This window comes from Alexandromys fortis, unplaced genomic scaffold (assembly GCF_014885135.2).
Source record: "Alexandromys fortis isolate MF-2015 unplaced genomic scaffold, M_Fortis_MF-2015_v1.1 scaffold_325, whole genome shotgun sequence".
NCBI lineage: Eukaryota > Metazoa > Chordata > Mammalia > Rodentia > Cricetidae > Alexandromys > Alexandromys fortis.
In genome coordinates, this window is record NW_026068211.1 from 152,889 (window position 1) to 177,253 (window position 24,365).

The following is a 24,365-nucleotide window of genomic DNA, read 5'->3' on the forward strand; positions in this document are numbered from 1 at the left end:
GGCTGCACCGCCCTTGTGAGCCAGAACGGTACCCCTTGCACCTCTTCCCTAGGGGTCTTCCGCCCCAAAATAGCCTGACAGTGAAACAAGCAGCAGTCTTGGCTTTATTGGCCCTGTGGGGGACACTCTTGGGTTCCCAGCCCCTTCCAGCTGCCCCCATCTTCTCCATGATGTCCCCCACCAGGGGTGTTGAAGACAGGCATGGGGATCCCTTTAAGGAGGAGAAAAGGCTATAGCACCAAGAATTCCCAATCCCCCAGAATATCCGTGAAAACTCTGGCTTCAGTGAAGTGCCTGTCACCCCTGGGACCTCTGTCTTTGGTAGGGACTCTATTTGAATATGACCTGAAGGTGGAAAGAGGGACCCGCTACTGGGGTCCCCAGCACTGGGCACATGCTGGGGATGCTGGGGGCACCGGGCAGAGGATGCAAACCATCCTTGAAGGAGCTGGGAAGTTGTTTTTAATCTGCTGCAGAATCTTTGTGAAAAGGGTGTGTTCAGAGTTCAAGGTTTGTGGGAAGAAAGTGACAGAAATGGGTACATATAAGGAAGGAGGAGGTCAGGTGTCTCCCTCTGAGCCCCCAATGGTCCCAAGACCTGAAGACATAATGGAGTAGGGAGCTCTAGCAAGGCTGAGTAAAAGGAGCTGCTTACCTATAAAAAGGGACAAGGGAGCCGGGCGGTGGTGGCGCACGCGCACGCCTTTAATCCCAGCACTCGGGAGGCAGAGACAGGTGGATCTCTGTGAGTTCGAGACCAGCCTGTTCTACAAGAGCTAGTTCCAGGACAGGCTCCAAAACCACAGAGAAACCCTGTCTCGAAAAACCAAAAAAAAAAAAAAAAAAAAAGGGACAAGGGGTCTTGCTGGTATCAGTGTTTGTGTGACTATGAAGATGTCACACTCCTGAGAGTCTGTTCCACCAGAGCCCGGCATACAGTCAGTGCTCAATAAATATCCGATGGGGCTGCAGACATACCTCAGTTGACAGAGCGCTTGCCTAGCTTGCAGGAGACCCTGTGTTCACACCCCAGCACTGCATAGACCAGGAAGATGAAATATCCAGGCCATCCTCAGCTACATAGGAAGTTCAGGGGTATCCTGGGCTATCTGAGACATTGTTTAAAAATAATAATAAAAGGAAAAAAGTCTCTATATGAATGATAGATGGATGTCTGTGTGTTTCTGTATGATAGGCCCTTGTGTATGTGAGGGTGGAGGTGTGAAAGATGGGACAGAGAAGGTTTGTCACTACCCCTGGTCCTCTATAAGTGCTTTGACTGAATGTCTGGTATGGGGGAGTAGCCCCCCTCAAGTCCTTACAGCCAGGAAGGGTGGGCAGAGAGGGTGAGTGGGCCAGAGCAGGGATCTGCGTGTAGCCGTGTAGGCAACTGGAGCTGGGGAGCCACAGCAGGGCAGAGTGGGAGGGAGGACCATCAATCACAGCTGTCTCACTCAGCAGAGCCCTTCTGGCGTCGCTTGGAAGGTGGCACAAGGCGGCGGGGCAGGTTGGTGGGCAGCCCGTGGCCCTCGAGCTTGGCCTCGATGAGATGGCTGGCCAGGGCGAACTCCTCATCATCCAGCATGCCATCTCGGTCAACATCGCTCAGCTTCCAGATCCGCCCCAACACAGAGTTGGGAAGCTTGGTGCCTACCATCCAGGTTTTGGCCTTGGAACCACTCAGCTTGCCATCGGCAGGTGCCAAGTTATAGAAGATTTCGTCGTATTTGGACTTGTCCTTGGTCACCACCCATTCGGCATCATCTTCTGAGCCCTCCTCGCCATCCTCCAGTGCCTCGTCAGGGCCCCGCTCCACGAAGGGGCCCATGTGGGTGCCCTCAAATGCACCACCCTGCACGCCAACCTCCACACTCTCCAGCTCCTCTTGCCGAAGCAGCGGCATAAGCTTAGCAATGTCATGTGTCAGCATCTCATCCAGAGCCTCCAGCAGCTTCGGCTTCAAGGAGTGGAACTTAGTGAAGTCATGTGCCATCAACAGCTCCTGGGGGGGGGGTGAATGGAGAAGCTAGATGTCAGGGGGCACCATCGCAAGGTCATGCCCTTAGCCCCTCACTACTAGGCGGGGGCTCTCTTACTGATGAGCCCTGTCCTGTTTTACTTTTTTCCCACTTTGAGTCAGGGTCTTGTGTAACCCAGGCTACCTTGCTGACTGAAATGCAGACACAATGACTGGAGTTCCTGCAGCCATTAATACCATGGGCAAGCATGGGAAAGAGAAACAGTAGATCCCTGGCTCCACAAGCAGCAAGCTGCCCTTCCACCCCGAGTATATCCTAGGGTCTTCAAGGGAAAGAAAGTGACTTCCCATGTTAACTGTTACTATGGGTTTTCTCCCCATTCTGTTACCCTAACTCATAAGGCCGGGTTCTGCTGGATGAAAATGGCATCCAGCCCTCCAGCCTTCCAGCCTTCATCTCAGAACCCACAGGAGACTCTCATCAACACCCTGCCACCCTGTCTGGAGCAGCCCCCACCTGCATCTTCTGGCAGTCAGGGAAATCCCCAGGGGAGATGTGGTGCTCTAGCTGGATCTTGGCAAAGATGACAGGCAGCTTGAGGATCAGCTGCTTCTTCTTGTTTTCCTTCCCGAACACCGAGGGCATCTCTTTCTTCAGGTAGCTGATGATATAAGCATGCACCTGCAAAAAGACATTCACATCTGAGCCCGCAGCACAGTCACGAGGAGGAGACTGGGGCTGGGCAGGGCCTGAGAACCTGCATTCCTTTCTCTGAGGCAGGGTCTCGGGTCTCGTGTGACACAGACTGGCCCTGAGCACCTGGTCCTCCTGCTTCTGCCTCCTGAGTGCAGGGATGACAAGTGCGAGTCACTATGCACAGCTCTCCTCTTGGGCTTTTTGATACAAGGTTGAACTCTATACCCCAGGCTGGATTCAAACTTACAGCCACCCTCCTGCCTCAGCCTCTTCAATGCTGAGATTGCAGTTGTAAACCCTTATGCCTGGTTGGAACCTCCTTTTCTTATATGTCACAGGTAGATGAACCCTACTGTCCTATCTAGTGGGGTTCAACCTAAGCTCCCCTCTCTGCTAAGCCATCTCAGCCACTCCCAGCTTTAAGCTCCTGCAAGCTGGCCTCACCCAAATACCAGCCCAGAGCTGGGGCTTGCCTCTCTCTCCTGTCACATCCCTACCCAGTTCCACAGCCTGAGGCCCTCCAAGGCACTTGGGCTCAGCCCAGAATGAGTTGCCCTCAGCTGTGCCTAGCTCTGGAAAGGGGTGTCTAAGCTCTGCCTACCTCAGAAACTAGACACTTTGCTTTCTTAAGAATCCTTACGTAGTCCAGTTGGACTCCAACTAGCAATCCTCCTGCCTCCACCTCCCAAATGCTGAGGTTAGAAAGACCTCAATTTGTTTGCATTTTAAAAAAACGTTTAAATGTGTTGGGGTGTTTTGTGTCTGAGCACAATGTGTGTGCAGTACCCAGAGAAGCCAGAAGAGGGCATCAGATACACGGGGGCTAGGGTTAGAGATAGTTGTGGGTGCTGAGAACCAAACCTGGATTGTCTAGAAGAGCAACCAGAGCTCTTAACTGCTGGGCATCTCTCCAGACACCCCCCCCCCAATAATTCTTAAGAGCCCCACTGCCCTCCCTGACTGGCCCCTGCAGCTTCACCCACATGCTCTCCCATCTTTCCCCTCTATACACTGCTCACCAGCATTCGCTGACCAGCACACGAACTCGTGCCCCTACCCAGGGCCTTTGCGTATGACCATGCTCTCTACCAGGAGCTCCGTCCCAGCCTCCCCACGGACCATGAAAACCAAGTGTCCTTATCACTGCCATCTGATTATCTCCAGGCCCTTCGTCTTCTTCACGGTCCAGCCGAGTCATCATTATTTTATCTGACTGCTCTGTTTCCCTCCATCAAACTAGAAGCTCTGCCAGCTCAGGCCTTGTCTGTTTCCTCTGCAGTCCTGGGACAATATGCACAGTGTCCCTCAGGAAATCATTGTGGGATAAACCACTGAACTTGAGAACCTTTGAACCACATTGTCGTAAGTTATCGAAAAGTGAGTGAGGACGGCAGAATGACGAGTGCAGGCATGTCTGCTGTCTACGGGCGGCTCCATCGCTGAGTACGCATGTCAGATGGAGATAAAATAAGGCTGGAGATGTGGGGCGATGTGGATGGGCAAGGCAAAGGTGCTTGCTGCCTGAGTGGGTCCCGCGTGGTGGAAGGAGAGAACTGACATAAATTGTCCTCTGGCCTTAATATATAGACTGTGGCACGTGATTGCATGACACACATATGTCATGCTCACACACATTAAAATAAGACAAACAAGCACACAAAAAAAAAAAACCCAACAGTAATAGAAGAATCAACTCTTCCCAGGTTATAGACACAAGCTTTATAGCATTCTGGAACCACCCCCTTCTAGTGGCTTACACTTCCACCAAAGGGCAGAGCCAGAGAATTCATGCACACCCTGCCTGTACAGATATGAAACTGAGTTAAGGGAGTGAGTTACGGAGAACCCTTACTGAGCCTTCTCGGCCTTTTGGTTAACATCAAGTTACATTTTCTGAGAGCCCTTAACGGTCTTGTGCCACTGAAGGAGAGCACTCAAGGGAGGTTAAAGCCATGTGTGCTGTTATTGGTGACTGGGGTCTGAGTCATTTGTGAAGGGTGTGCGGGCCAGGATGTGCCACGAAGTGGGATGGCATCATGAAGTTTGATCAGAGCCAACCCTGAAGACTAGGATCCCGGGCACTGAGCGAGGCACTGGGAAACTAAGCATGAGCTTGCAGGACCAGAGGAAAGCATAACCTACATTTCTGAGAGGCCAATCAAGAGTAGGGGTGTGGTCAATATGAAAGTCACCGCCTGATACCGGGAGTCAATGGAGAAGTTGCGTGGTTGAGCAGAGAAAGCCAGTAAGGAAGAGCAGGACTTGCCGGAAAAGGCAGTGAGGCGAGGGGCTGAAATGGTTGGGGAAGAGTAGGATTTGAGACAACGAGCCACTTGGGAAGGGCGGGGGCCTGCCAGAGTCGCCGGTGGGGCAGGAGTGTGGGGACGCAGCCAGTGAGAACGGGTCAGTGGGGAGGAGGTGTGGCCTCCTAGAGTGTGTTAATGAGGAGGCTTTTGACCTGAGCAGTCAAACAGGATGGGCGTGGCCTGAGGATGGTCTATTGGGGGGTGTGTGTCCTGTTTGGGCAAATCAATTGTAGCTTGCTGTACCTGTTAGGGCGAGTCAATGAAAAAGGGCGTGACATATGTGACATATGAGGACCGACCAATGTAAAAAGGTTTTGCCTGCGAGGGCGGGCAATGGGAGAGGCGTGGCTTGTTTACTACTCCAGGGGCGTGGCCTTCTAGGGCAGCCCAAAGGGGAGGGGCCTGGTCTGTGAGGACCCTGGCTGAGGACCGTGGCTGGGGGCCGGTCGCCAAGGCAAGCGGGAGCGCTGATGGCTTTTCCAGAGAGGAAGTATGGGAAGGTGGCAGGAAGAGATAAGAGGGAGGTGCGGGCTGGGCCGGGGAGCGGGTCGGACTCCGGGGTTTGTCCTGGGTTTCCGGAGCCACCTCCCGCCTAGCTAGGGCGCCAGGTGTCCGGCCTGGCCCCTTGGTCCCTGTGCCGCGGGACCCCAGGTTTGGCTTCTGTTTCCCAACGAGGAGTAAGGGTGAGCCAAGGGGTACTGAGAAAGACGGAGGGAGAGGTGGGAAGAGAGAGAAGACTAGGAAAAGAGTATGAACAAGAGGAAATAATTGAAAAAGGAAGAAGCTGATGGGGACACAGTGACTAAAGGGACAGCCCTGGCCTCCTGGGACAGACTCTGCCTTGGGTACCCAGTGCTCCCTTCCAAAGCGGATTCCTGCGGTGGGGTTGGAAGCGGTGATTCACTCCTCTCCAGCTCTTTTAAACCACACCTCAGATGCCTTTACCACCTAGAACCTTCGTGGTCTCTTCTCCTGCCAGCTTCCTGCCCCACCTCCACCCTGGCGGCCTCCCCTGTGAATGCTCCGTTCCACCTCTGGCTCTGAAAGCAAAGCCCTTGCCCTCCTCTTCCTCTCTGAGGCCCAGCCTGAAACAGACTGTGTCCTCCAACCCTCTCAGTCCTTCCTAGACCTGACTCAGCTCTCCAGAAGGCAGCTTTGAGTGCAACCCTGTCATCCTGCTCCAAACCATTCCTCGTCTCCCTGGTGCCCTTAAACAAAGCACAAGAGCCTTGATGTAGCCCTCGGGATCGGCAGTCCCCAGTCTCACAGTATTCCCTCTGATGCCCTCTCCTCTAAGAAGCCTTCCTGACTTCCCTTCCTAACTGGACGTTGGTTGGCTAGCATAGCTGTGGGATAGGTCTCTTTTCTTCCCCCAGCAAAGGGTGAGCCTTAAGACTGCCTTGGGTATTCAGACCTTGGAACCCCAATGAGCAAGGCCAAGCAACCTTGGCCATTGCTGCATCTCCAGCAAGTCCCAGCAGAGGGCTAGGCACAGGAGTGACTTTGTTCAAGCTGAGGTGCTGCCAAGTGTCATTCATTCCATAAATATTTACAGAGCAATTCAAGCCCAGGGGCTAGGGACACTCAGTGAAGGAATCCTAAGATGCCAAGTTCTGCAGCACTTAAGTGCGGAGTTGAGGAGGCAGAACAGGGGCCCTGACAGGCTCACAGGAGGTGAAGGCACTGAAGGGGTCACGACATGGTAAAGGGTAAATCTGGAGTAGGTGTGGTCATTAAGAGAAGGTGGCATTGGGTGAGCCATATGGACAGTCGGGGAAGAGAAGGCTGCCAGGAAGAGCAAACAGAGAGTACAAAGGCCCCGGGGTAGGACTGAGGTGGCCAGTGTGTTGTGCAGTGGCTGATGGAGAGAGTGGAGGTGAGGAGGTAGGGGAAGGAGTGAGCAGCTGTGGTGTTTGAATGAGAATGACTCTCAGAGGGTCAAATATTTGAATACTTGGACCCCAGTTTATAAAACTCTTTGGGAAGGATTAAGAAGTTTAGCCTTTTTGGAGTAGGTATGCTAATAAGAGTTGTTTTGTTTGTTTGTTTAGGGGGAGGGGGTTCAAGGCAGGGTTTATCTGTGTAACAGTCCTAGCTGTCCTGGAACTCGCTTTGTAGACCAGGCTGTCCTCAAATTCACAGAGATCCGCCTGCCTCTGCTTCCCAAGTGCTGGGATTAAAGACGTGAGCCACCACCACCACCTGGCCAGGTATGCCATTAGGGGTGGGCTTTGAGATTTAAAAAGGCCACAGCATCCCCAGTTTGCTCTCTCGGTGCCTTGTGCTGACAGAGACTCTCAGCTATTGCTCCCACACCATACTTGCCTGCCTGCCTGCCTGCCTGCCGTCGCACTCCCCACCATGACGGTCTTAGACTCTCTAACCCTCTGGAACCACCACACCAATAGCGTTTCTTTATAAATTACCTTGGTTATGGTGTCTCTTCAGAGCTATAGAAAAGTAACTAAGATAGCCAACAAGAGGACTTGGCTTCTGTTCAAGTGGGATGGAAGGAGGGAAAGGAGGCCGGCGATAGGATGGAGACAGACAGGGAAAGATGCCTACTCAGGGCAATGGTGGAAAAGGGACCCTCCACACAGGACTTCCTCCTTCAAGCACTAGATCAACCCATCAGGAGAATTAACTAATCTGGGAGCTAGGTGGTGCCAATTAGCTGCACAAGCAGAGAAGAAAGAAAAGTCTGGCCGGGTGGTGGTGGCGCATGCCTTTAATCCCAGCACTTGGGAGGCAGAGGCAGGCGGATCTCTGTGAGTTCGAGACCAGCCTGGTCTACAAGAGCTAGTTCCAGGACAGGCTCCAAAACCACAGAGAAACCCTGTCTCGAAAAACCAAAAAAAAAAAAAAAAAAAAAAAGTCTGTCCCGCAACTTCAAGACCTCGAGACCTGTGACTCCATCAATCCTCCATAGCCTCCCGAAGTCCTCCCCAGTCCCCCTAAGTCCTCCTCAACCAGTACTCTTACAGTTTTCTGACTACCTTCCCCATCTCCTGATCACCCTTTAAATCCTCCCTCAACTTTTCGAAGTCCTCCCGGGCCCCAGCCTGCCCTGCTCACCCGCACTAGCCGCGCCCTCTTCACTAGGTCGTTGAGCTTGCGCAATGCCGCATGGCGCGGTAGACCTTGGATGTCACGGAAGAGGTCCTGTTCCTCCAGCTCGAAGAGATGCCTGTTGTCTGGCACAAGGAGCGGCTGGGACCAGAAGGAGCCGATGTAGACGCGCAGGACCTCGGGCGTGCCCACCACCTTGCCCAGCGCCCACATGAGTGCTCCGTAGACACGCATCAGCTGCTGCGTCTCCACCATGTCCGCCTTGTTGAGTACCACGCGGATCTTGTCCTCGTGTCCACGCAAGGCATCGATGGCCTCTGAGAACTCATCGGAAATTTCCAGCTTGTGGGCGTCGAAGAGCAGGATGATGAGGTCCACGCGCTCGGCAAACCAGCGCAGGACGGCTGGGAAGTCGTATCCTGGAGCAGGCGGAGGACAGGGACGCGAGGAATAGACGTCACACCCTCACACCCCGGTCATTAGCATTCATTTTTTCGAACTGATACTGGATGGTGCAAATGTTCAGATTGTTAACCATGTAATTCCCGTGTATGCCAAGGCTCAGAGCCTCTACATGTGCCCCAAAACTGCCACTTTTCAGGACCCAGACCCTCAAGCCATCTGGCTTCTTGGATGAGGCAACCATGCCTCCCCCCCCTTCACCTCACCCTCTACCCCTCCACTTTCCTGATTCCCAGATCATTGGCTTTTCATTCATTCCTTAGGCAGACACTGGGCATTTGTTTTGACATCGATATATTTATTGGCATTTAAAATCCTGAAGCGTGGGACTTGTGGGATGGCTCAGAGTGTAAAGGTGCAGCCACCAAGCCTAACAGCCTGAGGTGGGCCTGCAGCGTTCCTCTGACCGCCACTCATATGCCACGGCATGGACCCCCACACAAGAAATAAAATGAAATAAAAATACTTTCAAATGCTAAAGCTGGGGGCTGGAGAGATGGCTCAGCGGTTAAGAGAACACACTGCTCTCCCAGAAGACCTCAGTGCAGTTGGTAAGCAGCACCCACAGCAGGTGGGTTCCAGGGGAGGATCCAGTGTCCTCTTCTGGCCTCCTTGAGTACCACATTCATGCACACATTCACACTCGCACACAGTTTTTATTTATATTTAAAATATTTATCATTTCTGTGTGTGCGCGCACGCATGTGTGTATGGATACCTGTAGAGGCCAGAAGAGAGTGTCATACAGACCACCCACAGCTGGAATGACAGATGGTTGTGAGTCACCCGAAATGAGCGCTGAGAAATGAGCTTGGGTCCTCTGCAAGACCAGCAAGTCCTCCTAACCACAGAGCCATCCCTCCAGCACCCGCATAAGGTGGCCAGAGATGATGTTGTACGTCTTGAATCCCCACACTCAGGAGTCAAAGCAGGTGGCTCTCTGTGAGTCTGAGGCCAAACTAGTCTACATAGTGAGTTTCAGGACAGCCAGGGCTGCATAGTGAGACCCTGTCTCAAAGAAAAATCCTAAAATGATCTCAAAGAGGACCCTGGTACTTCTGAGCCTTCTCCAAGCACTTCCCTGGGACTTGTTGGGTGTGCCAGAAATTGAGAGACAACAGGAGGTCAAGCTACTAAGACTTTTGTGTGTATGTCTGTGTGTATCTCTATGTGTGTGTGTTCATACGTCTATGTATGTCTCTCTGTACATATATGTGTGTATTTGTATGTCTGTGTGTCTGTTTCAGTGTGTCTGTATGTCTGTGTATGCCTGTATGTCTATGTGTGTCTATGTATCTCTCCATGTGTTTTTGTGTGGGTCTGTGTATTGTGTATATTCATGTGTATCTGTGTATGTCTATGTGTCTGTATATGTCTCTCTGTGTGTGCACATGTCTGTGTGTGTCTGTGTCTGTCTGTGTGTCTACGTGTGTGAGTGTGTATCTGTGGGTGGGTGGTGCACATGAGTACAGGTATCCATGGAAACCATAGGTGTCAGATCCCCTGAAGCTAAATTGACAAGTGGTTGTGAGCAGTCCAGTGTGGGTGCTGGGAACTGAACTTGGTTCCTCTACAAGAGCAATTTGCACACTTAGCCACGGAGCCATCTCCCCAGTTGTGCTATGTCCTTGCCACCCTATATGTTTAATAATTTGCGTCCATCCATTCACTCATTCCTTCCTTCCTTTTCTCATCCATGCCCTTCAATATTTCTCACCTTTATTCCTTCACTTATTCATTCACTAATGAGCAAAACGTAGGAGAGTGTAAAACCCACCCTCGACCTGGCAAACAGGAAGCCCTGCCCTGCCCCCATGTACTACATTAGCAAGTAGCTCAACTTTTCTGAACTTGCCCATCCCCTAACATTAAAAAACAACAATCACGATTGGTTCTGTGTCGTAGACAATCAGACGACAACTGAGCTCACCTATGGGAAAAGCTGAAGACGGTGTGTGCCATTGTGCCCATGAAGGCTATTAGAGAAGAAACGAGGCACAAGGGGTAGAGAGAGTGTTCAGCAAATACCAGCCCTAGGCCACCAGACACATAGGGGCGACTCAGGACACATCTCTCCCTGCCTGATTCAGCAGAAGGGGAGGCTGAGGTGGCCCCAAATCTGCCCTTACAGTCTGAGGACAAATCTGTGCCCAGAGTAGTCAAGTTAGGATATGGGGGGTCCTGGAAACTGTGGAGAGTCCCTGAGGGGGTGCTCTGGCCTGGCCTAAGCATAGGTCAAGGAGGACTTCCTGGAAGAGGGGATATTGAGCAGCAGCTGGCCAGATAAGGGACCATCACTGGTGTCCTGACTTGAGCTCAGGCTATAACAGACTCACTTGCCCCACAGAATCCAGTAGACAGCAATTTATGTCCCCATTCTCCAGCTGAGGAAACCAAGATACAGAAGTCGTGCAGGCAGGAGGCAGCCGGACAGGAGTCACCTCAGTAGCTATAGCTGCCTGTTCATCCCCCCCACTCTCACCCCAACATGGGCCCCAGGAGGCAGCCTGCCCCTTGCTGATGGGAGGGGAAGGGGCAGGGATATTGTTCTGGGGGAAGGAAGGGCCAGGTCACTGCAGGGGCAGCAGCTGGGCCTCTCCCCCCTCCCTAGTATCTACATACACCCTGGCCTGGATTTGGAAAGTCTGTCTCATGGGGTTGAGAGGGAGGGGGGACTGGAGAAAGGGAGGGGAGAGGGAGGCAGGGACGTTGAGACAGTGTGGGAATGGAGACGTGGCAGAGAGAAGGGATGTTCACCCAAGAAAAACAGTCCTGGTTACCCATCGCCCAGGCACCCATTTCCTCCATACAACTAACGTAACCCTTCTCAGGGGTTCCTATGGTTCGTCTCCCTATTTCCTCCATACAGCTAACGTAACCCTTCTCAGGGGTTCCTATGGTTCGTCTCCCTATTCACTGGCGGGAAACCAAAGCACAGAGATACAAGATGGTTTGGTTAAGTCATTACAATGCCAGGGAACAAAGCCTGGCATGCCTGTGCATGCCCGTCATCTCAGTGCAAGAGCAGCTGAGGCAGGAGGACTGCCACCAGCTTGGGGCCAATTTGAAATACATAGTGAGTTCCAGACCAGCCCGAAATACAGAACAAAAAGGCTCTGTGTCAAAAAAAAAAAACAAGGGAATGAAAACATTAGCAAATCTAGACTGGAAGTGTTCCAGCGGGACACTCCGGGCAACAGTCACACCGGGGCAAGCTTCTCCGGGCAGCCACACCTCTGCCAATGTACACACCTACCACCAAACAGCTGGATGCATCAGAGTCTCCTGCACTCAGACTCACACTCCCAGACACATGCTTGTGTGTCGGAGTCTGGGACCTGCACAGATACGTGTGCCTCGTGGTCACAAAGATGCTTGGGACCCACACTGCATCACAGATGCAGGAATCAGTACACACTCCAGCACGGAGGCCTGTCTGAACACACACTATGTGGCAGAGACACTACTGTGATGTCCATGCTGGCCTCCAACTGGTCACAATCCTCCTGTCTCGGCGCTCCTGGCACTGGGATGACAGATGTGCCCTGCCACACACACAGGCTCTCCAGTAATGAAACAACTTTCAATACTGACCTACACAGACATAAATACAGATTCACGCACACGCACACACACACACCTGTATAGAGTCACACACAGAGCTGAGGATGTAGTTCACTGGTAGAACGCTGGCCTAGGATCCCCCAGTGAAATGCTGGGGACGTGGCCTGCTTGCCTACTATGTGAGGCACCAACACCGCAATAAAAACAGCCTCACAAGATCCCTCCACATCCCCCGTCCTACACCTTCCCTCAGAATCACATAAAATCCCAGCTTGTCACAATTAGAGGTACACAGCACACATAGCCAGCCTCTGTCACACTTCCGTCAATTCCTACAACTTCAGAGTCACGACGCCACACCTGCCAGCCCACCCCATCACAGACAGACATCACCTCTCCTACTCATCACACAGTACTTCCCCAGGATTTACCGTTCTCCGCTCCCCCACAAGTCCCCCTGGGCAAACAGGCTCCACCCCCTATGCCTCCAGAGCCGGAGGAAGGGGATCCCCATCCCCACCCCTCATCATCTCCTGCGGAAGCTGGGGCCCTGGGCTCCCTCCATCACTTAGGCCCAGCCCCTGGGCTAGGCACACCAGGAATTCCTCCCGCCCCTGCTCCTCCCCCACCTCCAGCTGGCAGAGCACGGTGACCACTTCTGCAGCTGCCTCCCGTGCTTCTCCCTCGGGGCTGCGCTGCTGGACAGCGGCCAGGGGCACTGGCACTTTGGGAGCCAAACTCTGCCCTGGCCCCGCCTCCTGCCTGGCCTTGGGTCCCCTCTGCCCCACACAGTTGCCTCCTTTGCCCCAATTCCATGGCCGAGGCCTAGGGATGGGGGTGGTGGTAGGGACGGACAGAAAGGCTGTGGGCCCAGATGCTAGGGTGGGGGAGAAGTTGGGAGGGGCTAGAGCAGGAGCGGGGCTAAAAGACTGGGCAGGGTGGGAGGGGATAGGCTCACTGGAGGCCCTGCTGGAATTTACCCCCCATTGCTCCCCCTGCTCAGCTGTTTATAAATTCCAGGCCCGGCCTTGGCCCCCACCCAGATTCTCCCTCTTAGCTCCATCTGTGGCCCAGCCTCCCAGCCAGGAGCTCAGAGGAACAAGCATGGGGCCCAGGGCCTCCCTGCCCAGCCTGTCTCTTCCTGGGACTCTCTAAGCACCTCCCGTCCCTCTTCATCTCTCCTTTTCCATCCTCCTAACCGGCCCAGACATGTGGCTCCAGCCTGCTCACATGTGTTCACCCGTGCCTCCCCCACCCCACCACCAGCACCAACGGAAGGAATGGCAGCCTCCTGTAGCTCCATGTGCCTGCACGGGGACGACCAAAGGAGACCCCAGCCTCCTCCCTCAGACACAGGGGTTCAGCCCCAGCCTCCTCCCTCAGGCACAGGGGTCCAGCCCCAGCCTCCTCCCTTATACTAGGCTTCCTCCTCACTCACCGCGGCTCACTCTCTGTTTGGCACCTGACAGGATGCCCGGTGTGTCGATGATGCTGATGCTCTCCAGGACCTGGTTGGGGAGTTGGGCACACATAAACCTGGGGGGGGGGGTGGAGACAGAGGTTAGGGGTCAGTGTAAAGAAGGGCAGAAAGAGAAAGGGCACTAAGGGTACCATGAAGAGAGAGGCAGGTGCGGAGGACAGGAGTCCTGGAAAGAAGTTCAGAGGCATCGTGGGATCTACAAAAGAAAACAGATCTGTTTCTGGGGATATCCCAAGTAACAGTATAACCCTGGTTACCTTCATTTTCCGGATGAATATGAGAGGCACAGAGAGGTTAAATCACTTGACTAAGGCTGCCCAGCACTCAGCAGCTCAGGCACAATTGGAAGCCAGGCCTTCCATAGGAAAGGTAGCAGATGCAGGAGGGGAAAGAAGTAGGCAGAAGGATGAGAATCAGAGCTGAGATGGATAGAAGAATTCTGGGATAGATGTCCCTCGTCCCCCCCCTCCTGGCTGACAGCTGCCACACCTGTTGAGGAAAGTGTTTCCGAAAGGATTGAGCTTGCGGAAGGGCTTCTCTGGGTCCACAACGAGAGCATTGCCCGGCACAGTGCCCTCTGTCTCGCCATGCATGACAGCCACGAAGCAATCGGTGGTGGGCTCTGGACCCACACGAGAGCCAGGAACCTCCTGCTCCAGAAGGTACTGGATGAAGCTGGTTTTGCCAGTGCTATACTGACCAGCCACCAGCACCATGGGTTTGCCATCGAAGTCAGCATCTTCGAGGGCCGGTGAATGGAAAGCCCCGAAACGGTAGTGTTCCTCCAGGGGCAAAAGTTTTGTGCGGTACAACTCCTTGAGGGAAGAGGTCACAGTGCGGATGGCCTCATGTCGCTGGCCCCGAGCCCCGCCCTTCTTCAGCCAGCTGAACATGGTGACTTCGATCCTACTGGGTCACCCAAGGAGACTACAGGGTGGAGAGCTTACCTGTAGGAGAAAGGAGGGGACATAGTGGAAGACTGCTAGGGAATGGCTAGAGATGGGAGAAGGAGCAGGGGGACTCAGTGCTGGGAGGAGAGGGGTTTGCCTGGAGATAAACAGCGGTGTGGTTCAAGGGGGAGCAGGACGGGAAACAAAAGGGAGAACAAAGGAAAGGAAGGAACTGCTGGGGGTGGGGGTGGGACACATCCCTGAGCTGGATGTCAATCCATCCTTAATGCCAGCGCTCGGGAAGCTGAGGCAGGAAAAATCACAAGTTCCCAGTTGACCCGGACAACATGTAAGAAGACCCTATCTGAAAAGACCCCACACGTCCATCATTGGACGTATTCTCTCTGGAATGGCTCGCTCCATGCTGCAGGAGTCCAAGAAAGGAGCCATAGAAGCCAAATGCAACCCAACCAGAGCCCCCAGTGGAGGACCTGGCCACACAACAGTTAATGAAGGACAGGCAAGATGAAGGGCTTAGGCAGAGGATGACATGTGCAAAGGCCCAAGGGTGTGACAGGCTCTCGGGCGCTGAGAACTGAGGATTGTTTGGTGGGGACACAAAACCAGAGGGTGGTGGAATGAGGGGCAGAGGCTACCTAGGTGCACCCAGGTCAGGAGAAGCCCTGGACATGAGGAAGAAACAACGTGATAAGCATAAGCCAGACACTGTGCCAGCTTGTATTTGGGGTGTGGTGCTAGAATGGAACCCAGGACCTTGAGCATGCTAGACAATCACAAGACTGCTAAGCCATATCTAAGCCCCTCACTGGGGGATTCTAGGCAGGGGCTCTACCACTGGGCCACACCCCAGGCCCTCACTGGGGCATTCTAGGCAGGGGCTCCATCACTGAGTCACACCCCCAATCCCTCACTGGGGCATTCTAGGCAAATGCTCTCCCACTGAGTCATGCCCCAAATTCTGTGCTAGCTCACTTAGTTTTTGTGACTATCAAGTGATTTTGTCATTATCCTCACTTTAAGTCTTTTCTTTTTGAGACTGTGTCTCACATATCCCCTGATGGACTCAAACTTACTATGTAGCTGAGAATGATCTCGAACTTCTGATCTCCTTGGTTCTACCTCCCTAGCTCTGAGATTACAGATATGCACTGCCATGAGCAGTTTTATCCAGAGTTGGAGCTGGAACTCAAGGTTTCCAGCAAGCTAAGGAAGCACTCTACAGCTGCATCCTCATTCCTACCCACGTCCTAAGGAGGAAATTGAGCCTCGGGAGGGTAGCAATAGCTTGCACAGGATCCCCGGGCTAGGAAACACCCCAGCCAGGCAATGCATTCTCAGACCCTGTCTCCCTTCCCAGGTCTCAAGAGCATAGTTAGAGAAAAAGTCATCACCACCCCTGAAGCAGTGAGCACCCCCGAAGCCAGACTGTGCTCTCTGTATACCCCATACCTTCACTGTGGAGTCTGGGGTGACACCGCGCCTGTCTGTCGAGAATAGTTTCTTTCCTCGCTCCATAAGTAGACGCTTATGATTTGAGAATGAGTTTTTGGTCAGATTGGAGTCCCTCATGTCATTTTTCGCAGAAGGAACAGAGGGCTCCCTGGAGAAACAGCTGTTCCAAGGCTGGGGCCAGGAAGGAACAGTGCAGTCTGCATCAGCTCAAGGACCGCCCGGGATGCAGCGCCCAGCCTAAAGTGGCTCCTACTAGCCAGAGATGAGACAGTTTTTCCTTTTTTCTTTCATTTTTCCTAAAATTCATTTCTTTATTTTATGTGTATGAGTGTTTTCTAGGCATGCTTGTCTGTGTACTACATGCAGGGAGTGCCCTTGGAGACCAGAAGAGAGTATTGAATGCCCTGGACTGGAGTAACAGACAGCTGTGAGCTGCCATGTGGGTACTGGGGATAAAACCAGGGTCCTCTGGAAAAGCGGCTAGTGCTCTTAATCCCCAAGACGGAGCCATCTCCCCCTTAAAGAAAGGGGGGGAGTTCTTACCATGTAGCTCTAGCTGGCCTGGAACTATGTAGACCAGGCTAGCCTTAGATTAGGAGATCTGCCTGCCTCTGTGTCCTACATCTTGCATCTGGCTAAAAAAATGGGACAAACTAAGCATCAAGAAGAAGCCCTGCAAATCAAAATCTAAAGCTCCTAAAATCCCAGTGACACAAAGGGAGAGGAAAGAATATAAGGAAAATGGATTGGAGAAAAGAGGAGGTGGGAGAGGTGACAGAGGCAGGAACCTGTGACATAACCACAAAGGGGACCATGGGAGGGTCCCAGACAGGGAGGCCGCTGAGGTACATCTCAAAAAGGACCGTTAGGAATGGCTAAAGGGTCTATGCACTTGGTGAGTCAGGAGAGGACTCTTGGGTACAAGACAAATCAAGGAGAGCAGAAAAATGGGTGTGGACGGTGGGAGGCTATTTAAAAGCGAGGTGGTGGGGGGTTCTTCAGGATGAGGAAAGTTGGGGAGCAATTGGCAGAACTGGAAGCGGGGTGGTGGGGGCTAGGAGAGACGGAAGGACTAGGAGAGGCTGGGGAAGGCTGGGGAGATCTGAGGAGGTTGGGGGAACTAGGGGAGAATGGAGGAGGAGTTGCTGGGGAGGGAGGTCCTGGGGGAAGAGTGTGGGACCTGGGAGGGACTGGGAAGGAAGGTCAGGACGCAGATTGTTACAGGAGAGCGGGGTTGAAGGTTGGGGTTTGGGGAGCACTCACCAGGGACCCGGGGAGCGCAGAGCAAGCTGTCTGAGCTCTGTCCCGTCCGCAGCAGAGTGAGCCGGGTGGGGCTCCGCGGGAGGAGCACCGGGCAGGGCGGGCCCGGGCCCCCTGTCCCAGCCCGTGTTGGCCTCGCGCGCCCCCTGGCGGGTATTGTGAAGACATACACAGGCTCATTTGAGTAGTCCTTGGTTCGAGCTGTGCCTGGTCCTCCAGTTTTTGGCTCCCTCCCAGTCTGTCTCTCTTGGCAAATGAGTAGACAGCGGCTGCAGCAGGTATACTAATAACTTACCCTGTCATAGTAGTGCATACCTATATTTTCCAGCACTGGTGAGACCGAGGCATGAGGATGGTAAGTTTGTAACCAGTCTGGACTATTTGGCTGGATCCTATCTTAAAAATAATCGTAAAACAGTAATTTTAAAATCTAAGTGTATGGGCCTGATATGGTGGCACAGGGCTTTAGTCCCATCAATCAAGAGGCAGAGGCAGGCAGATCTCTATGCTTTTGAAGCCAGCCTGCTCTACATAGCAAATTCCAGGTCGGCCAAACCTACATAGTGAGACCCTGTGTCAAAAAACAAATAAAAGACAAAAGCAGAGCAACAAAAAGTCTTGAGTGCATATGGCTTGGTTGGTAGAGTGCCCGCCCATCTAGGATGTATGTATGGGTCCTCATCCCCAGCACAGGATACACGCAGCTTGGTGGTGCACGCTTGTGCTCTCAGACGGGCTCATATTGTGTTATTATACAATATGTGCCTTTTTTTTGGTTTTCTAAAATAGGGTATCCTAGCTAGGCAGTGATGGCGCATGCCTTTAATTCCAGTACTCAGGAGGCAGAGGCAGGCGGATCTCTCTGAGTTCGAGGCAAGTCTGATCCACAGAGCGAATTCCAGGACAGTCAGAGCTACACAGAGAAACAATATCTCAAAAACCTCAAAATAAAATAATATATGGTCTCCCTAAGTAGCCCAAATTAGCCGTAATGATCCTCTTGCTTCAGCCTCCCAGATGCTGGGAGTACAAGTGTATGCTACCACACCTAGCAATCAAACAGTTGCTTTTCTGAAGACGCTGCCTGCCCACAATGCCAGGCATTGACAAGAGTGCCACCATCCAATTGGTTCAACGTCGCCACCCAGTGCCCAGGGGTTGCTATTGCTGTTCTTTCTTTCTTTCTTTCTTTCTTTCTTTCTTTCTTTCTTTCTTTCTTTCTTTCTTTCTCTCTCTCTCTCTCTCTTTCTTTCTTTCATTTATTTACTCATTATGTATACAGTGTTCTGTCTGCCTGTATGCCTGCAGGCCAGAAGAGGGCACCAGACCTCAGTACAGATGGTTGTGAGCCACCATGTGGTTGCTGGGAATTGAACTCAGGACCTTTGGAAGAGCAGGCAATGCTCTTAACTGCTGAGCCATCTCTCCAGCCCCTATTTTATTTTTCTCAATTGTGTGTGTGTGCTTCTGCCTCGGCACACTTATAGAGGTCAGAAGACAATTTACACAACTCAGTTTTCTCCTATCACATGGGTCCTGGGGATGGAACTCACTCAGGTCGGGAGGTTTGACAGTAAGCGTCTTTACACAGTGAGCTGTCTCACTGGCCTGACATTTCCTAANTGCTCTTAACCTCTGAGCCATCTCTCCAGCCCCTGCTGTTATTTCTGTATGTGGTTCATGCACGTATGTACGAGTGTGTGCCTATGGGCATGTGCAGAAGCCAGCCTACGCCACGTGTCCTCTATCAATCCCCAGGCTGTGTGTCCTTGTCACCCTGGTGCTGGGATTGGAGGTCTGAGATGACACTTGGTTTTTATGTGAGTTCTGGCGATCGGGACTCAGTTCTTGATTGCACAGTAAGACCTCTCACCCACAATGCATGGTAGACAGGGTCTCACACACTACTCTGTAGCAGAGGATGGCCTTAAACTTTTGATCTTCTTGCCTCTGTACAAAGTGCTGGGATTACAGGTATGTACCACCATGCTGTTTATGAGACGCTGGGAATGGAACCCAGGGCCTCCTGCATACATAACCAAAGTTTTGTTCTTTCAATTTTTATGTACTTATTTAAATCCATAAGTTATTTTAACTTAATGTGTATGGGTGTTTGGCCTGGCTGTATGTCTGTGCATCATGCACCTCAGAGGCCAGGAGTCAGATGCCCTGGGACTGGAGTTACAGATGAGCGTAAGTCACCAAGTAGGTCCTGGGAATCAAACCCAGGTCCTCGCAAGAGCAGCCAGTGCTTTTAAATGCTGAGCCATCTCTCAAACTCCCGTTTATTTGTGCTTTGAGAGAAGGTCTTGAATAGCCCAGGCTAACTTTGCCCCCCACCCCAACGCCAGGTCATTGAGAATAGCCTTGAACTTCTAATTCCACCTCCCAAGGGCTGGGAAGACCAGGCATGCATGACCCACACTCCTAAGTGTCTTTAAGATTTGTTTATGTATAGTCTATGTGTGTGCCCATGTGAATTTCTGTGTAACGTGAGCAGGGATCCAAGGGACCAGAAGAGGCTGTCATATCTCTGGTACTAGAGATGTGAGCACCCATCCGGCTGCTGGGAACCAAACCTAGTCTTCTGCAAGAGCAGTAAGCACTCTTAACCACGAAGGCATCTCTGCAGCCCCATAAATGTCTTTGAACAGCAAACTGTCTGAAACAAGGTGCTGCACAGACGGTTGAGAACACTGACCCTAGACTGTGAGGGTCCCAATGCCATGTTTCCCAAGGCAATGGTTCAGAGCATTTCAAGCAAAGCCCAAAGTACAAAACTGGGTATAGTAAGAACAGACAGCATTGGTTTCAGAGGCAGGGACTTCCAAACTACCTTCTAGTTAACAATAAAAAAAAAATAAAAAAAAAAAAAGCCCAAGTCCCCTTACATTTATTTGTGTGTGGGCATCTATGCCACTGCACAGATGTAGTGGTGAGAGAACAGTGTGTGGGGGGGGGGTCGGTCCTTTCCTTCTCAAGTGAAGTGCCAGCCACCAAAATTGAGTCCTGGAAGGCGCTGCATCTATTAAGCCATCTCACAGGCCCCACGGGGCTTAGAACATGGCCTAGGACCCACTGGACACTCAACCAACATATGAAATTCCTCTCTGTCGGCTTGGTCCCAACCCACCAACACCAATCCCAAAATAAAACACCCCAAAGCAACAAGGGCCGGAGGGGGCCTGAGTACAGTCTTAAAAAAAAAAAGGATCAGCTTTTAATTTACAAGAGTTCTAGATGTACAGAATTTTCCCTTAAAAAAATCGTTATACACAATAAATACAGTACAAAAAAAATCTTTATCTTACAGTACTAGTTTTGTCTCCAAGATTTCAAAACGTGGCATGGTGGACTGGAGGCAAAAGAATACAGGGAAGACGGCTTGGGAGGAGGAAGACCCCGTGTCTTGTTCCTCGGGAAGGATGGGGGTGGTGGGAATCTCTATTACTCTCTCGTGCATATACACACACAGGATGACTCTGGAGTGTGCACGTATGGATGGGACGCAGGTACTTTGGGACACTGGCTTGAGTCCTCGCTTCCTAATTTTCCAGACTCTGCAGGGAACGGGAAATGAGCCGAGCCTGTCTGAAGGTCTCGCACAGCTCTGAGCGCCCTGGACAGCGATCCATGAAGCCAATCAAATAAGGCCTGGTATTCAGATGTTACCAGTGCGTCAACCCAGTAGCCCAGTCCTGGGAAACACTCACTCTTATCCCCTGGCCTGGCCTGTGCCAGGGGGACATTGTACATTGCAACAGAACCCCCCTCCCCTAGAAAGCCCACGCCCCATCCCAACTCTCTAGCCAACGTGGAAGCAGGAGGGTGGCGAGGCCTTTGTGACTCAAATAACTTAGGCAAGAATTGTCGGGGACTGGTTTAGTGTCCCCGCAGAGGTGGAGGTCGGCTGCCAGGCTGCTCCCCTGGAGGTGGGGTTGGGAGCACCTGACAGGGGCCGCGGGAGCAGCCCAGTGTTATCTGTTCAACGTCCTGGCACCGAGGCCACCGTTGTGACTGGATGGTGGAAAGGCGTCTGGCCTGTGCAGGGGTGCTGGGGATGTGGGGTTGCCAGGCATGGGCCCTGTATGGGGGTAGGGAGCTGCGGGTGTCCGGCCAGGGGCCTGTTGCAGGTTAAGGATGCTGTCGATGGCGCTCTGCAAATGCTCAGTGAGCGTATCGTCCTGCGGGCTGTCACTAGAGAAGCTGGCCTGGTCCACATCAGGGGACTCGGACTTGCGTCGTTTGGCCGGGGGCAGTGCAGGTGCTTCCCAGCTGGGTTCAGTGGGGCCCTGGCTGGTGGTGGAGGCTGGGGTTTCTTGGGGTGGTGGGCCGCCCTTCAAAACACGCTGATACAGTTCGTCCTCCACCGCAGCCAGCTCGCGAATCAGCCCACTGGTAGCCTCATCCACCTTGGCAGGTAGTGAGGTTGGGCTGCTTGCACCCCGCGGCCGTCCGTGCGTACCCTCGGCAGCACCTGGGTCACCCACGTTCTCACGGTAGGTCTTGCGCAATGGTAGACGTGGGCAGGGCGCAGGCACTGTGGGTTTGCGCGCTGCGGGCGGGGGATGGTCCAGAGTGCCATTCATCTGTGCCTGTGTGGCAGGAGGGAGTGAGGGTGGAGCTGAGCGTGGCGGAGGCTCCGCCCCTTTTGCAGGCGCAGGTACAGGCAAGGGCTGGTGCACAGGGTCCAGTGCAGTGTTGTGCACCACCTTGCTGAGCCCCGCCTCCTGCTTGATCTTGAGCTTGAGGCCGATGCGGCTGCGGGCCTCATAGGTCTTGATGGGTGGCCGGTTGCGAGAGGGCATGGGGCCATCCTCATCTGCGTCCAAGGATGAGGTGGCAGAGGATGAGGATGAGGATGTTGATGACAAGGAAGATGATGTTCGGGCCCAGGTCACCGAAGGGGAGCCACCAGCCCCGCCGTGCCGGATCACTAGCTTGGTGGGCAGGTGAGGAGGGGGCTGGGCAGAGGTTCCGGATGTGGAAGATGAGGATGATGGGCCATGGCTGGGGAGCCGGTGACCCTCGGAAGACACTGGGACAGGGAAGCCGAGGGAGCGGGAGGAAGACACGTACTCGTCTGTGGAGTTGGGACAGAGAAAACCCTCAGGGTTAGTAGGTAAGCTGAGGGAGGTACTTGTATATTGAATATCTTATCTTCAGGTCCAGGACGAGTCTAGACTAGCGGTTCTCAACACGTAGGTTGGGACTTCTTTAGGAGTCAGACAACCCTTTCACAGGGGTTGCATAGCAGATATCCTGCATATCAGATATTTACAGATGACACATAAGAGTAGCAAAATTACAGTTATGGAATAGCAATGAAAATAATTTTATAGTTGGGGTCTACCACCACAAGAGGAAGTGTATTAATGGGTGGCAATGTTAGGAAGGCTGAGAACTGCTGGTCTAGATGAGCAGATCCTTGGGTCACCCCACACTGCAGGCTTCCTTTATCAATGACTCCCAAGCCCTGCCTAAAACTTCACTGCCCTCCCAGGGTCACGTGTGTAAGACAAACAGTAAAAATTTAAACAAGCACAGCTCCAGACAAAGGGTAGTGGCCTATGTGGCCCACGTCTGTCATTCCGGCTACTCAAGAGCCTGAGGCAGGAGGATCTGAGTACAAAGGCCAGCCCGGGCAAGTCTAGGTGCTCAGTGAGACCCTACCTCTAAAAAATTGAAGCTAAAAACAAAACAAAACAGGATTGGGGCGTGGCTCAGTGGTAGTGCTCCTGCCTAGAATCCCACAGTGAGGAGTTGGGGCGTGGCTCAGCAGTTCAGTCCTAGCCTAGCATGCTCCCAGCCAAAGTTTAAACACTTTGGAGGTGCTAACCTCAAAGACAAACAAATGCTCCAGGGTGACTTCCTTGTCTTCTTATGGGCTAGGCAAACGTGTCCCCATAAGGCACGCCCCTGGCTGCTTGCTTATAGCTCTGATTTATCCCATGTCGCCCATTAGACTTGTTACAGACATTCTTATGTGGGGATCACAGGGTCCTTCCCAGACTCACTAGGGATACTCAGGAGACACACATCCTTCCTAAAGGCAGAGAGCTCCAGAACAGACCTCAAAGGGTTCACACTAGTGCCTGACTCCTGTGAGTACACAGCAAGGCCTAGGGCTGGGGCAGGGGGAAGCAGAATGGCGGATTTTTTTCAAGAGAATAATGGTACTTGAATGTAGGACAAGGCTGAAGGACAATTTTGGAAAAGCAAGGGGCTGGGGTGTGGACACATCCTTAAAGGATAAAGCTTATAGGATGCTTAAAGTGCAAAAAGGAAGAGGAAAGCCTCGTTCTTAGGGGGGTGCAAGCAAAGAATGGGCACAGAGTGGGTGTGGCAGGAACCTTGCTTGTGTACCTCAGACCTGGCTCTTCTCTCCTGCTTCTGCATCAGCCTAGGCTGGCAGAAACGCCCCTCCTCCCCCTTTCTAGGGTGGAAACTCACAGGGAGCTATAGCAAGGGAAGCAGGAGGGTCTCCTGTGCCCCCTGGTGGCTAAGAAAGGTAAGGCCACTCAACACAATCCTTGGATTTTGTTTTGTTTTGTTTTTAGACTAGGCTGTACACAAAACCAGAGATCCTTCTGCCTCTATCTTCCCGTGCACCCCATGCACGTCAGGTTGCTTGCTGGGAATCCCAGCATCAAGGTGCATGATAGATTGGGGGGGGATGCTCTCCCCATCCCTCCCCTCTCACCAGGCTTCTCCTTGGCGAGCTGCTTATCCAAGGCAAGAGTGGTCTTCTCCTCTTGAATGAACATTCGGTCGATCATAACCATCTCTGCGGAAGGACTGACTCTCTGTGGCGGGGTGATATAAAGGACACAGGAAAAGCAAGTTAGGGAAGAGAAGACCCTGGCAGGATGTAACTGGTCAGGCTCAGACTATCTACCTCCCTCCCAGCTAAGGAGAGACCCCCCACTCCTGTCCAGAACAAGGCAAGGACAGTTCACAGCGAGGAAGGGACCCCAGCAGCTTGAAAATCCTACCCGGGACTCTTCCAAAAGCAAAAGCCGGTATTTATTGAGCATGGCCTGGGTGCGTTTGAGGAGCTGCGTGGAGACAGTCTCAAATTCTTCATCCACTGAAGGAAGAAAAGCCACAGAGGTCAGGAGATGTGTTGGGGGGATGAGGCACCTGTGGCCGAGCGCATAATGCTCACCCTGCTTCATGCTCTTTG

At 52.7% G+C, this 24,365-nt stretch overlaps 2 protein-coding genes across 9 annotated transcripts in view; both read right to left on the reverse strand.

The window, feature by feature from the left end:
• Positions 1–85: 85 nt before the first annotated feature.
• Ehd2 (EH domain containing 2) lies at positions 86–17,261 on the reverse strand. Its single transcript, XM_050130304.1, has 6 exons — positions 17,183–17,261; positions 14,046–14,503; positions 13,515–13,612; positions 8,057–8,469; positions 2,496–2,660; positions 86–2,002 (listed from the first exon to the last, which is right to left on the reverse strand). The coding sequence occupies exons 2-6, from the start codon at positions 14,447–14,449 to the stop codon at positions 1,451–1,453; spliced, it is 1,632 nt and encodes a 543-aa protein (XP_049986261.1). The 5' UTR covers positions 14,450–14,503; positions 17,183–17,261; the 3' UTR covers positions 86–1,450.
• Positions 17,262–20,380: 3,119 nt separating this feature from the next.
• The window catches only part of Bicra (BRD4 interacting chromatin remodeling complex associated protein), a 65,515-nt gene continuing 61,530 nt past the window's right edge, over positions 20,381–24,365 (reverse strand). For all 8 annotated transcript variants that reach the window (XM_050130280.1, XM_050130282.1, XM_050130283.1 and 5 more), the window contains 3 exons: positions 24,175–24,269; positions 23,883–23,985; positions 20,381–22,262 (listed from right to left, as the gene is read on the reverse strand). In XM_050130280.1, the coding sequence (XP_049986237.1) occupies positions 21,157–22,262; positions 23,883–23,985; positions 24,175–24,269 (1,304 nt within the window). In that variant the 3' untranslated portion in view covers positions 20,381–21,156. The remainder of the gene's footprint in view (positions 22,263–23,882; positions 23,986–24,174; positions 24,270–24,365) is intronic.

Excerpts from the sequence above, each read along its gene's own strand:
- Ehd2 (XM_050130304.1), bottom strand. The coding sequence starts at position 14,449 with ATGTTCAGCTGGCTGAAGAAGGGCGGGGCTCGGGGCCAGCGACATGAG. Across the intron at positions 13,613-14,045 it reads GGAAACACTTTCCTCAACAG|GTTTATGTGTGCCCAACTCC; the intron begins GTGTGGCAGCTG and ends CCCCCCCCCCAG. Across the intron at positions 2,661-8,056 it reads AGAGGGCGCGGCTAGTGCGG|GTGCATGCTTATATCATCAG; the intron begins GTGAGCAGGGCA and ends GTCTTTTTGCAG.